The following is a 12,857-nucleotide window of genomic DNA, read 5'->3' as shown; positions in this document are numbered from 1 at the left end:
GGCTAGCGAAGAGGCCATAGTCAGTGCTGCTGCGAAATGCACTGATTCAGCACACTTCCCTAGGCAGCCTCCACTGGCGGGGGTCCGGACAACAATTTGAGTGCTGCCATCCCCCAGCCAAAGCCCCAGCAGAGCGGAGCTGTGCAGCAGCCCTGGCCAGTGCACTGGGGTGCAGCTTGTGCCCTCCGCAGCAGCATGGCTGAATGACCCCTTTGTACGTTCTCTGTGCAGCCACGGTGCTAGCCACACTTCGTGCTGGGACCTGCAGAGCAATGCGGAACACCCAGCAAATTTGCTGCCACTTCACTTCAGAACCTCTTTTGGGTGGGGAGGGAGAGGCTATTTAATACCCGAGTTAGTTTCCTTTCCTCCCAACCTCTGTTAAGCTCATGTGTGGCACACAGACACACAGGGCCAGCCTGGTAATGCTGAGCCACAGCAGCAGGGGACGCATCATGGTGACGGACTTTCACCATCGTGTGACCCAGTCGTCAGGAGCATTTAACACCAGCTCTCCCCTGCACACCACATAAATATCCTGCCTCATTTCAAAGAGCAGTGGCAGCAATGACATGTAATATTTTTAATCCCATTTTTTACAACTCCCTGTGAATTTTAAAGAAACTTTCCTAGGCTTGTAAAGTAGCCCTCCTGTCCCTCTGTCCCTCCCTGCTTCACCTCCCAGGAAAACCTCAGTGCTCTAATTGTTCAATCCTGAGCTGACATAATGTTGGTTGTATATGCCCTGTGAATGAGTGCAGCAGTGGATCAAGCACCTTGCTAGGAATGTTGTGAATATCAGGCCAGCTCTTACCCATTTAAACCTAAGCCAAAGATCATTTGTGCCAGTGACTGGCTAGCACAGAAGTGTTCATTTTGGAGTCCCTTTTTCCGGGGCTAGTGTTCCTTAGCTTTATTGGGAAGCAAATGCTGTACGTAGGGTGATTCTGTAGTGCCAGACAAAGGATAAGACACTGGTTTCCACATTGCTTTGACATTACTCATTTTAAAATGTTTTCTGACGTATTCTTCTCTGATGTGACCATTTTGGAACCTTCCCAGTTTAAAAGAAAAGGGGTGGGGGATACTTTAGAAGGTTATGATCTTTCATCACCCAAAATCCTGCAGGACTTCATAAGTTACAGGATCCTAGTTTGTAAAGAGTTTTGGGTCAACTTTATACATTCCCCAGAGTCTCCCTTTGGTTGTTGCTGGTATCCAGCTAAGTAGAATAAAAATTCAATTTTGGGTTCTAGGAAAAGAACCCCTCTTTCATGATGTAATGAGCCAGCAGTGGAAGGTGAAATGAATACCAACTGCAACACCACACAAATCTGGCTGAACACGTCAAAAACTCATGCTGTCTTTGTGTCTCTTCATTAATGTTAGAATGGTTGTCTGTTATGTGCATGAGACACCTGAGATGGAAGGGGGGCCTGTAGGCTAAATCGGATAGTGACCGAAAACAAGAGTGCAGGTTATACAGAGGTTTATTTAAACGGTTGGAAAAGTAGTGTAACTTGTACCAGTTTTTGTTCACTAGAGGAGTAAAATTGAATGTCAGTTTAGGAACTGAGGGGGCAGATGTAGCCGCAAAAATCCAATTATTGGAATGGTGAAAGGTAAATTTAGGGGTCCTTTACTACTTATGCCCACTCTCCAACACACTTGTACCAAACATAGGCAAGTCTACGCTGGGGGGGGGGGGGAGAATGGCAGCTCGTGTTTTCATAGACAAGCATTTGCTTGTGCATCTGACGTTGAAACCCACTCCACAGCATCCTTGCTTCTAGTTTTAGCGAGCTAGCTGGAGTACGGCTACTGTGGGTAAGTCTGTGTGAGCTGCCATTCACACCCCTGGCTGCAGTGTAGACATACCATAGTTTACATGGGCACATGTGTCACCACTGAACGTGGCCCAAGAACTTGCATGGGAAAGGAACCCATTGCACTAGTTCTGAATTTAACATCTCTGGTTTAGACAATCCTCCATAGTCAAGGCGGGACTCCGGGCAGAGGCCCCTGTTCAGATATCAGGGAAAATCCTTCTATCAGCTGGTGCTAAGCTGTGGATGCAGCAAATTTTTAAAAACAAAACAATTCATTTTCCAGAAGTTTCCCATGCTTTGTCTGCACAGGCTGGGAGTGACTGGGACAATCCTATTCCCTGAAACGGCTTTCAAGATCAGTTCATTGAATGTTTATGAATGGGGCAAATGTGTAGTCTGGACAAGCCCTAAAACATGAAGCATCTCTTCTTCCCCCCACCCCCCCCCAACTTTCTGTTCTTGACATTCTTTTTCCACTCGGACTTTCCTCTGCGAAATCAGCAGTGGGAAGCAAAAATGAAATGGAGTTGGGATCTTTTTCCTCCTCTGAGACGCTTACCCTGTAACTCCATGATCGCCCCAAACCCTGCTGCCCCACAGCATGGCTTTACATCTGCTTTGCCTGGGCTTACCCTTAGTGCAGACACCCTTCCATTTGCTTCCTGCTCAAACAAACTGATGCAGGGACACTGACTCTCTGAGATGGCCAGTCATCTTGTTTCTCCTTGCAACAGTTCAGTGCATCCCACAGCAAAACTCTTTTTGACCGGGCAATTCTGGCACATGCATGTTAAAGCCATGGTCAGACCAGTGCATTGTAAGGACTCCTCAGACAGCTGTCCAAGAGTGCCCAATGCTGGTTCTGGGAGCAGGAGTTTTGGGGTTACTGTCCAACAGGAGGGTCTGTGCTGTGGGGTGGAGCTAGGACTTGATGAACCAGAGCAGCTGTAATATTTGTGTCTTCCCCTCCACATGAAGTAGCCATTGAAAGCAATGGTGTGTAAAATCCGACTTGAGCTCAAGTTCCTATACTGGGTATTGCAACCAACACTTAATAGTCAGGGCAGCTGTGTGTGTGGACATAAGTCATGGTACATGCACTGCAAAGTTAAGGGGTTTGTTCCAGAGGGTTTTTTTGGCCATAAAATAAGTGTCCAAAAGACAGTATTCAGAAACACTGGCTCTCCTCCACCAGGACAGCATGACTAGCTGCTGCCCATGTGAATCATTGTGCCACTTTCTGCCTGCTACATTCAGAAGCATACAGCCTCATGTATATCACATGACACAGAGAATCTTAAAGCCACTGTCTGATTCTTGCTTTAAAGCAAACAAAGGAGGCTCATGGGCCCTGGGGGTAGTTGGAGAAAACACAGTGAAGGGGAAAGAGAGATACTCTTGCAAGATGCAGACTTTCACTGAGATGCGGGAGGGGAGGGAAAATGGTGGTGGGAACAGTAACCCTGGCAGAATTCACCGAATGAAATGAACAACACTTGGGCTGGAATCTCGTAACTTTACTTTGGCAACAGAGACACAAATTTCGTTATCTAATGTCCACTGCTGTCCAAAATATACTGATGGGGGAGGAGGGAGCGTTTTCTTAGCGGCCTTTTGCTTTAAAATAAAAAAAAAAACAAAAAGAAAACCTTAGCTCTTAAATGGAGGACTGCCTGCTTTCAGAATAGCTTTGGGTTAATGTGGGTTAGGCTGCAGGGAAATACATTAACTGACTCCCTTTATTGCCTCGTAGTTTAAACTTCCAAAAGAGTACAGCTGGCCTGAAAAGAAACTGAAAGTCTCCATCTTACCAGACGCTGTGTTCGACAACCCTCTGCATTAGAGCTGAATTACACCCTCCTGACATCAGGGAGAGCCAAGAGACTGTACGTTGCTTAGTGACTCACAGGATAACTAATGCAGTAAGAACTGTGCCTTCAAATAAAGGAGATTGCTGCACAGCCACTGCAAACAGAAGAGGAGTTACACAACACCAACCCAGACAGAACGGGACAGTGCTGAGCCCTTTCTTCCCCATTCTTTCCTGGGCTGAACTCTCTGGGAACAGCCTGTGTATGTTTGAGTGCAAGTGAGAAATATTTAACTATGAAAAGTAGTGATAAGAATTCTTTCCCTGTTCTAGTTGGCTACAAATATCCCTGCAGTCTTCACCCAGGGTGTCGATACCTTGTACGCCTATATTTACATATGCACTCTGCCAGGTGCAAGCACATGGATTAAATGTTCTCTACGGGACTCTGGAATCCTTTTTGTTAGCCAGACGTTTACCGACTGCAGAACTGTTCCTCCAGGGGCTGTATTGCCTTTTCAGAAATGGAATGGTGTTAACGAGGCCAGAAGCTCGTATGCTTCATTTAAAGATGAACTCTCAAGTTTAGTCAAATAAACAAAAACAAACCCCCTCCCCGCCACTCGAATTAGGAAAAGTCTGAGCGTTGAGCTCGGTCTGATTAGCTCTGGTATCACTGCAAACAGAGGCAACTTTCTTCTTGCACATCCTGTCCTAGCATATGAATGTATGCATGAGCCCCAGAGAAGGTTGTGACCTCTGCTTTTGTACAAGCAGGAGGAAGAGAGACTACTGGGGCAGAGGAGGAGATCTCCTGTTTACAGAATGTTTATCTTTCAAGGGATACTGTCAAGTACTTTTTCCTTGCTATTGTACAGAATTCCTTCGAATCCTAGAAGTGGGAAAGGACCTGTGTGTTCAGAGGGGCCACGCTCCAGGAACCAGAGGGCTGCTCTAAATTGTTTAATATGGAGATCGTATCCACCCTCCCCATCAACAGAGAGTAGACACCAGCAGAGTCCTGGATGAAAGCCCTACCTGCGCTACAAAACAAACCCTGCTGGGGACCCGCTTACAACACAGTTGTCCTTAGCACAGTTCCATCTTACCAGACTCTGTGTTCAACAACCTGCTGCATTTTCTCAGTGCACTTGGGACCGTAGCCATGTGCTAAGGCCTTGAACCTTGCTTTAACAATTGGGGTACGAGCAGGCTGTAACCGGGTCCCACCAGTTGTATTGTAGTATAAGCTTCAGGCTCTGCTTCCAACATGCAACTCCCTCTTGGTCCCAGCGGCCTCCCTTAGACCAAGATGAAGCATGCGTGCTGAGAGCTTTTGTCTCCGCAGGTTGCATCCTTGTACTGAGAGCAGGCCGTTGGTGGGTGCATTACGGATGGGCTGCAGGCTACCCCATGCTTGAATCCTTCCCCTGCCAATCCTGGATTGTTCTCTAAAGCAGATTCTCTAGTGCTTTTTAAGACAGTATTTATGTGAATCTGTCACTTCTAATTATGTGGGTGCAAATTTCTCCCCCCACCCTTTTCCACTCACAAGCTAACATGGCCATTTCTTCATCTCTGGTTGTACACAATACATTGGTCTTAACATGGCTGGGACAAGAACTTTTAACAACTGACTGCCTTTGATCAAACAGCAATGGCTAAAACTGGCCCAAACCTCACAGAAGCTGTTTGTTGTCTTAATTTCTTCCCAACAAAGTGGGATTTTTCAAGATTTTTAAAATATATTTTGGAGCTGGTTGATGTTGGATGTATAGTCCTGTGGTTGAGGCATGTATCTAGGAGCTGAGAGATCTGGCTCTGCTCTGGATATCCTGTGTGAGTGTAGGCAAATCACTTCACTTCCTCCTCTGCAAATGGGGATAATATTCCCAGGAGGGTTGGGATGCCTAATCCATTAGCATCTGTGAAGTGGACCAAGATTCTCAGAGGTACAAGTACCATTATTTTTATTATTATTTAAGGCAAGCCAAATCCAGGTCCTATGTTGCTTAACAGCTTCCTTTTAACGAAGTTATGAAAGCAATTTAGATGTAAATGAGTCTGTTACTTTGTCTGAACTCAAAGGATCATCTTGAAATCATAATTTTAAAGAGCAGAGTTTCCAAACTCGGGGCTAGCCAGAGTGACTTTTGTGTAGCGGCAGACTGCATTTATCCAGGAGAATCTTTGGCTGGCTTTCAGCGTCCCATTTAGTATGAAATGTGTACGCAGTGCTGGTCTGTTCTGTTCCTTAATGTTGGTGGGAGTTATAGATGCATTTCCAGGGGCCAGTGGACTAGAGAGAGACTGGAAATTGGCATGCAAATCTACCAACCCAGGCACAGAATGACTCCCCTTCCCACCTCACTGTGAAGAAATAGTGGCATCATGCCAATCAGAAAAGGGGGAAAGTGGGCAATGAAAACTTTGCCCTAAATCCACAGATTTCAAACAGCAGCCCATGGACTGTGTAGAATGGCAAACACTTGCCAGTGGGGTTTGGAGAACTGGCTGATTGCCATGGTGCTGGCTCCTCTTCCTTGTTTCCAGCTGCGAAGTCTCATTAAGAGAAGCTGAAAGAACAGGACTTTCCTAAGGTGATTTGTCCATGTCAGCAATTTCTACTGTTCCCACAGAAGTCACAAAGGGGCAGAGACCAGAAGGCCATCTCTGAGTTCTGTCCCTCTGCCCTAACTCGAATTGAGACTCTTTGAAACCTTTCCACAAGACACATGACCGAGTGCTGGACTGTAGGTAAAATAACTTCTCTCTGCAGGATTTTTCTCCAAATCTCCTCTCTCAGATTTGTTCTTCCATTCTGCATTCACTCCTCTTTGACGCTGTGGGTGGGATGTTCATTGGCTTCAGAGGGAGATGTGAAGGGACCACACTTGAGGCTTGGCCTACGCTACACGGTTAGGTCGATGTAAGCTGCCTTGTGCCGACCTAGCTGTGGAAGTGTCTTCACTTGAGTTTGGCTCCTGACGATGTAAGTGCCTGTCTACACCGATTTAGTAACGTCACCTCCCCAAGCGGGGTAGAGTCACAGTTAATGTAATTAGGTCAATGCAATGTCAGCGTAGACACTGTGTCGCTTATGTCAACTGTTGCTGGCTTTCAGGAGCCGTCCCACAATGTCCCACACTGACAATACAATCTATACAAGCGCTCCTGGGGAGGATGCATGCTGCCAACACAAGGAGTGAAGTGTGCACACACAAGCGATTTAATAGCTCCGGTGGCTGTACGCCGAAATAAATTAGGTTGACATGATTTTGTAATGTAGACATGACCTGAGTGCTTTGGAAATCCCAGCTATATCCATGTGTTTTTGTTTGTGTCACGTTTGTATATATAGTCATCAGTATCTGAGATATGATCAGTTGGCAAGATAGGTACCTTTTATTTGTAAGACACTTTCTCACAAACCCTATTCTTAAAGCCTCGCTGGCTGCCAGATTACATTTTGTTCCAAGGGAAGGAAGTCGGGTCTTCCTAATTAGTTTAGCAAATTTAAAAAAAATAAAATAAACAAATCACTGCTAAAATAGCAATCTACAGCCTATTGCCAGCCTCTCTGAAAGGGATTCACTGTTGAAAGGAAACTTTTTGACTCTAATATTGCACTCCTGTCTCCATTCTTTTAGAACAAGAAAGTTGCACATTAATCAACATTTAGAGACCTCGTCACCCATAACACTTTTCCCCGGGTGCTGTTGAAGTTTGCAGTCGTGCCAAAGACTATTCAGTTGGCAGCTAAACTAGATCTTGAGTTTTGATATTTTTCTACTTGTTTTTGTCTTGAACAGGGGGAGGAGGAGTGACATGGAAAAAAGAGAACTTTTGAATATATTTTTTTAAAATGAGTAAATGGCTTGGAAAGGGAAAGACATAAGTGTTAATTCCAAGGTGATTTTTCAGGCCAGTCTTGCTGAGAATGGCTGCTTTTAGATTTGTTCAGGCTGGTGGAGATTTGAACAGGGATTATACAAAAACCAAGCCATGCAATTTGTGTTGGCTGGAAGCAGCAATCTGGATGTAAATTGCATTTTAAAATAAGTGTGTAGAGGTTTCTCTTTCCCCTGCTCCAATGCAGATAGATAGGAATACTTCCTTTATGGCAGACCTGTGATGCCTTGAAAGTCTAGCATGGGGACAGCCACCTTCAAACAAGGGAAATCCCAAGAGCTGTAAACACACTTCCTCTCACACACTTGGTTTAAAAAAAAAATACAGTTACAGTATTAAAGAAACTAGGCTCTCAGCAGACTGGAGAGAGCCCTTAAGTGTTGCAATTGGCGTGACCTATTGTAATATTTTCTGTGGCTTAGATGTAGAATATCTGCTATGTGTAATGGCTTTGAGGACAGTGATAGGTTGGTTTTATTGTACACAGATTTGCCAAGAATGATTTGAGATGGCATGCTAAAGTCCTACATTTTAAATAATCTGTAGCTCTTGAATGGTCACAGGGCACAAGATTGTCTTTGAGGAAATAAACATTTGTTTACAAAACTTGAGACCAGTAGAAATACTTAGAGGATGGAATTTAAACATAATAATGAATTGATGCATAGTTTGTTAGATAAAACATTGACCTGCAGTGTCTGTGACCCAAGTGTTGCAAATTGGGCTATTGCAAGCAAACCTGGAAGTGAAATTAACTAAAACGAAAGTGAATCTGACTTAGGACCCAATTCCGCAAAGGGATCCATGTTAGCAAATCCTCATTCCAATGCTTAGTCCTAATGACATTAGCGAGGCATATGGATCTGCTCGCATGGAGACTGGCCCTCAGTCTGTGTTGATTGTCAACACAAGGCGTAACCACTTGGCATAAAAAGCAAAAAGCAAATTAAGAATTTTTTAAATCTACAATAGTGTCACTTAATATACAGAGCAAATGGTCCTATTTGTTTTTCCCGACACTGCCCGCAAATGGCTGTCTTGTTAGGAAATGGAAGGTGAAATTATGACGTGGCTGCTTCTTACTCTGTTTTAATCATTAACAGTTTACAGAAGTTGCTGCTGCTTCTCTCTCAATCCCCTTGTGTGACTCTGCAGGCTCTTTAATTGAATGAGCTTCGTTATCATTACTCATGTGCTGTGCATTTACCACATCAAGCTAGTCAGCAGCTCCTCCTAAGGAAAACTCTTTCAGACTCCATTTAGAAACATGGCTGCTGCTCGCATTGTTCTCTGGTGGTGGGCAGAAGTGATGTCTTCTCTTACATTTCTCTGGCCTTTTTATTACTACGAAAGGCCTGTGTGGAAAAGGAATCTTTGTTGCTTAACAGCTCATCTTGCACCTGCTGTTTATTGCACCTGCTGTTTATTCCTGCCTCACATGTTCACATCCAAAGTCATAACCCCCATTTTGTTGCCTTGTAACTAGCTACTAGCAAGGATTGCTCTCACAACTGGGGTGGGGACTGTAACTTCAGGGGGCTGGAAATAGATAAATAGACTTTTAAAACAAGTACGGACTATTAGATAAATCTAGTCTGACTTCACCTATAACCCAGGCCACAGAACTTCACCCAGGCACTGAGCCCAATGACCTGAATTTGTCGAAAGCATCTTTTAAACGGATAGCATTAGATGGAGAATCCACTAGTTCCCTTGGTAGATTTTCCAATGGCTAATCACCCTCATTTATAGATAAAATGCACCTTACTTCTGGTTTCATTTAAACGACAGGAGCAGATTAATTGTTAAGCAGCAAAGATCTTTTCCCTGCTTAATAAAAGCAAGGGAAGTGGGGGATGAATGGGGAGCAAATGTTTCAACAGGAATCTATCCGGATGGAACATTTTTGTTCTGAGTCATCACGTCCTAACATTTTAAGCCTAATTTAGGTCTCCGATACGATGGCAATTTCCAGCGAGATCTGTAGCAGCTGCTTGTTTTTGTGAAACTTCCATAGCATAATGATGTGTGCCCGCTCTTTCCTTTTTTGTAAAGCTTTCGTTCAGTGCCAGTCCAAAATTTCAAACCGAGAATAAGCCTGTGGCTGGCAGTGTGTTTTAAACTGAGCCCCATACTGACCTGTATCTCTCAGGCAATTAACTTGTCGTATAATACACGTCACCACTTACTCATTTCTAGTACCATTCTATTTCTTCTAAAATTGCTCACAGACCATAAAATCATAAAAAGTGGCGTATTAGCTTAGAAATGTCATTTCAAGTCTGCCATAAAGGTGCCTATTTCCTTCCCTCCATGAGATAATGGGAGGTGGTAAAAGTGTTAAATAATCTTGTGTGCCTCATTATTCACGGTTGAAATTTTAGGTCCCTGATAACAGTGTTACACAAATATAGAAATCACTGTGTGGTAAATGTTAAAAGGACACTGTCAAGTGCTTTTTTATTTTTGAAATGACTTAAAAATATTTTTTCTCTCAACACCCTCTTAAAAGCAGGAGTAAAATTTCCTTTGTCGCTGATTGTTCTGTTTTGCAAACACTGATTTTTCCTTTTCTGCACTTCTCCATTCTCTGCTAGGGAGGCTGTTAAAGCAAAATGGTTCCCTTCCCCAAGGCCCAACTACAGTATTGTAAAGCACAGCTCTGTAAATTCTCTTCTGTTGCGGAGCCAGTGGAGGGGGCAAAAGATTGCCCTGAATTTAGGTCCTACATAAACAGTTGTAGCTGTTGGTTGTTTCTTGACAGTGGAGTGGTTAGAATCCACGGGATATTCCACGGTATAATAGTCTCCTGATACCAGTAGGTCCAGATTAGGCTCAAGATGCCTTGGCCAGTTTCCTCTGAAATAACATACAGAATTTCAAGTTACCACCTGCCTTAGAGAATGTGAAGCCCATTGGGGACAGAAGAAAGGGGAATTGAGTTTAAACGACTGTGTCCTTCAAGCAGCAACTGATCACAGAATTTGAGGATTGTGCCCTTTTAATTTTGTCCTTTTGCCTTTCTTTGAAGCAGCAATTTACAGCTCAATGGTACTAGACTGTTTCCTGCACTTAGGAACCTGCCATTCCAAATGCAGGATTCTTAACTGGCCCAAATACATTCAAATCCTGCTCCCGCCCTCCCTTAAAGTCCCAGTGGGCTTGGATTTAGCTGTACTCAGAAGCAGACAAGGAGATGTTTAAAGGAATGATTAGCCATATTCACACCGAAGGGATTTACTTGCTTATTCAAAACTCTTTTATATCCATAGGGCCCGGGTTGGGTACCAAGTCCTTTTCCTTACCTATAAATATTTTTGTAAAGGGATAGAGCTTTTGTTGCTGTTGTTATTGACGACACTTAACTGTTGGAAGGCCTTTGAGCTGGATAACCTAGGAGAAAATGAGCATTTATTTGTGGGTTACATAAAACGGACAGAACCCTGACTGCTGTGGTGGCTTTTTGCAGCCATCAGCTGAGGTGAACATTTTTGTAGTTCATCTGTTTCTTTTGTGTGTGTGTGTGTGTGTGTGTGTATTTTTCTTACTAGAATTCTAAGGACACTACTGAATCGGTCTGCAAGGAGCCTGTGTTCCTGCAGTCTGTGTCAGTACTTTGTAGTTGGACTTTTTTTTTTTTACCAAAAAAAAAAATTAAAAATGGAAAGCTAAACTAGCAGAGGTTTTAAAATATTTTATATTAGTTCCTAATGTAAATTCTTACTTTGTTATTGGAGTGCCGGTGCAATCCACTCGCACGTGACTTTTGTAAAATTTTTGTGAATCACTAAACATTTTCCGCCCCGTGTATTCTAAGTGCATTAAACATATTTGCATAATTGGTTGTGTCCTTTTCTCAGGGTGGTTGCAAAAGAAAGATAATGGGATGGATTGATTCATGTTCATTATCAGAGCTGCACTTAGATCCTTGATTATCAACCACTCTCTCCTTAGTCTTAGAATTAGCTAGACTATAGGTCTTCTCTATGGGGGTAACTCCTGTTCTAAATAGTTAGGGCAGACCATAAGTTAGAAAGGAATAGAGAACGTAAGTACTTCAGGGTCAATTTCTGTCCTCAGGTATGTCAGCCCCTTGGCTTCAGTGGGAATTTGTGGGTATGTGTGCAGAGAACAAGTAAATTGGGTGGGACAGGAGAGAGAGCACAGAGAACACGTATGGAAAAAAATATCACTGAGCTAAATGTTGCAATGATTTCCGAGTAATGCAGAATGATTTTGCAGTAATCTTTTTACAGTCTTCAGTAATAAATTCTTTTAAGGTCAGAGAGAGGGAATGGAATGGAGGGTGGAATATCTGAGCTCGGGGAGGGGAAATGACCGCCTAGAAAGGAAGGGAGAAAGATGGATGAGGAGAAGAAATCCACTTTCGGTCTAGATTCTTTCTCTCTCCTTGAAGGGATACTGTTGGGTCACATCATCCTTAATTTAAATGGAAACAAGTTATCCTGTTGTCAGCAGAAATGGTTCCATGAGGTTATTTTTGAAGTCTGACCGTGGAAACCATTCATTTCTACAGGAATAACCTTTGTCCTATAAACAGTGCAGCATCCTGCTACTGGGAGAAAAAACAGCAAGTGAAACTGACCGTAGCAAAAACTGAAATTGACTACCTTGTTTCTACTGCTCATCCTGAATGATATTAGGATTTTTGGGTTAAATCCGATCAGGGTTTCAAATGCCCCACTCGTTAATGTCTGGTTTCAGAGTAGCAGCCGTGTTAGTCTGTATCACAAAAAAAGAAAAGGAGTACTTGTGGCACCTTAGAGACTAACAAATTAGCTGGGTTTCTAGGTACCACTGAGCACTGCAAAGTGCTCAGCTTTACATGGGGATGGGCTATTCTAGGAGGGGGCGAGAGAACAGGGTGCTGACTTGATTCCAAGGCCAGTGGCACTGAAGACATGCAATTTGTCTTGTTCCAATCAGGTTGGCTGGAGTTCAGGCTGACACGCTGCAGGAGGGGATGTGCCCGGAGGTGTGGCTGGGTTTTGTTTCTGTTGGAGAGCCCTGCCAATCAGCTGAGAACCCCAGGGAAGTTACCGGTATTGGGGGGTACCCAACGGCCCGAAGCAGCATTCAGGGCTCCCTTGTGCTCGGCCCAGGGTGGGTTCAGATACACGCAATGACAAGATGCGCCCCCTGCCCCAAAGAGTTTGCTGCTGAAATAGAAGACAAGGTAACAGCACGGATGGGTTGATAGTGTCCTGAGCCTGGCCTACTGTGAACGTTCTCTCCAGCCTCTAGCCCTGACCCTGACCCTGAAAACAACGGCTCAGCCCTGTGCA

General features: G+C 44.0%; 1 protein-coding gene across 2 annotated transcripts in view; it reads left to right on the top strand.

The window, feature by feature from the left end:
* Positions 1–11,390, top strand: part of SUFU (SUFU negative regulator of hedgehog signaling) — a 116,539-nt gene extending 105,149 nt beyond the window's left edge. For both annotated transcript variants that reach the window (XM_038409187.2, XM_038409185.2), the window contains exon 12: positions 3,583–11,390. In XM_038409187.2, coding sequence (XP_038265115.1) covers positions 3,583–3,672 — 90 coding nt within the window. In that variant the 3' untranslated portion in view covers positions 3,673–11,390. The remainder of the gene's footprint in view (positions 1–3,582) is intronic.
* Positions 11,391–12,857: the final 1,467 nt, after the last annotated feature.

This window comes from Dermochelys coriacea, chromosome 7 (assembly GCF_009764565.3).
Source record: "Dermochelys coriacea isolate rDerCor1 chromosome 7, rDerCor1.pri.v4, whole genome shotgun sequence".
Lineage (NCBI taxonomy): Eukaryota > Metazoa > Chordata > Testudines > Dermochelyidae > Dermochelys > Dermochelys coriacea.
This window is presented reverse-complemented; position numbering and strand designations above follow the sequence as displayed.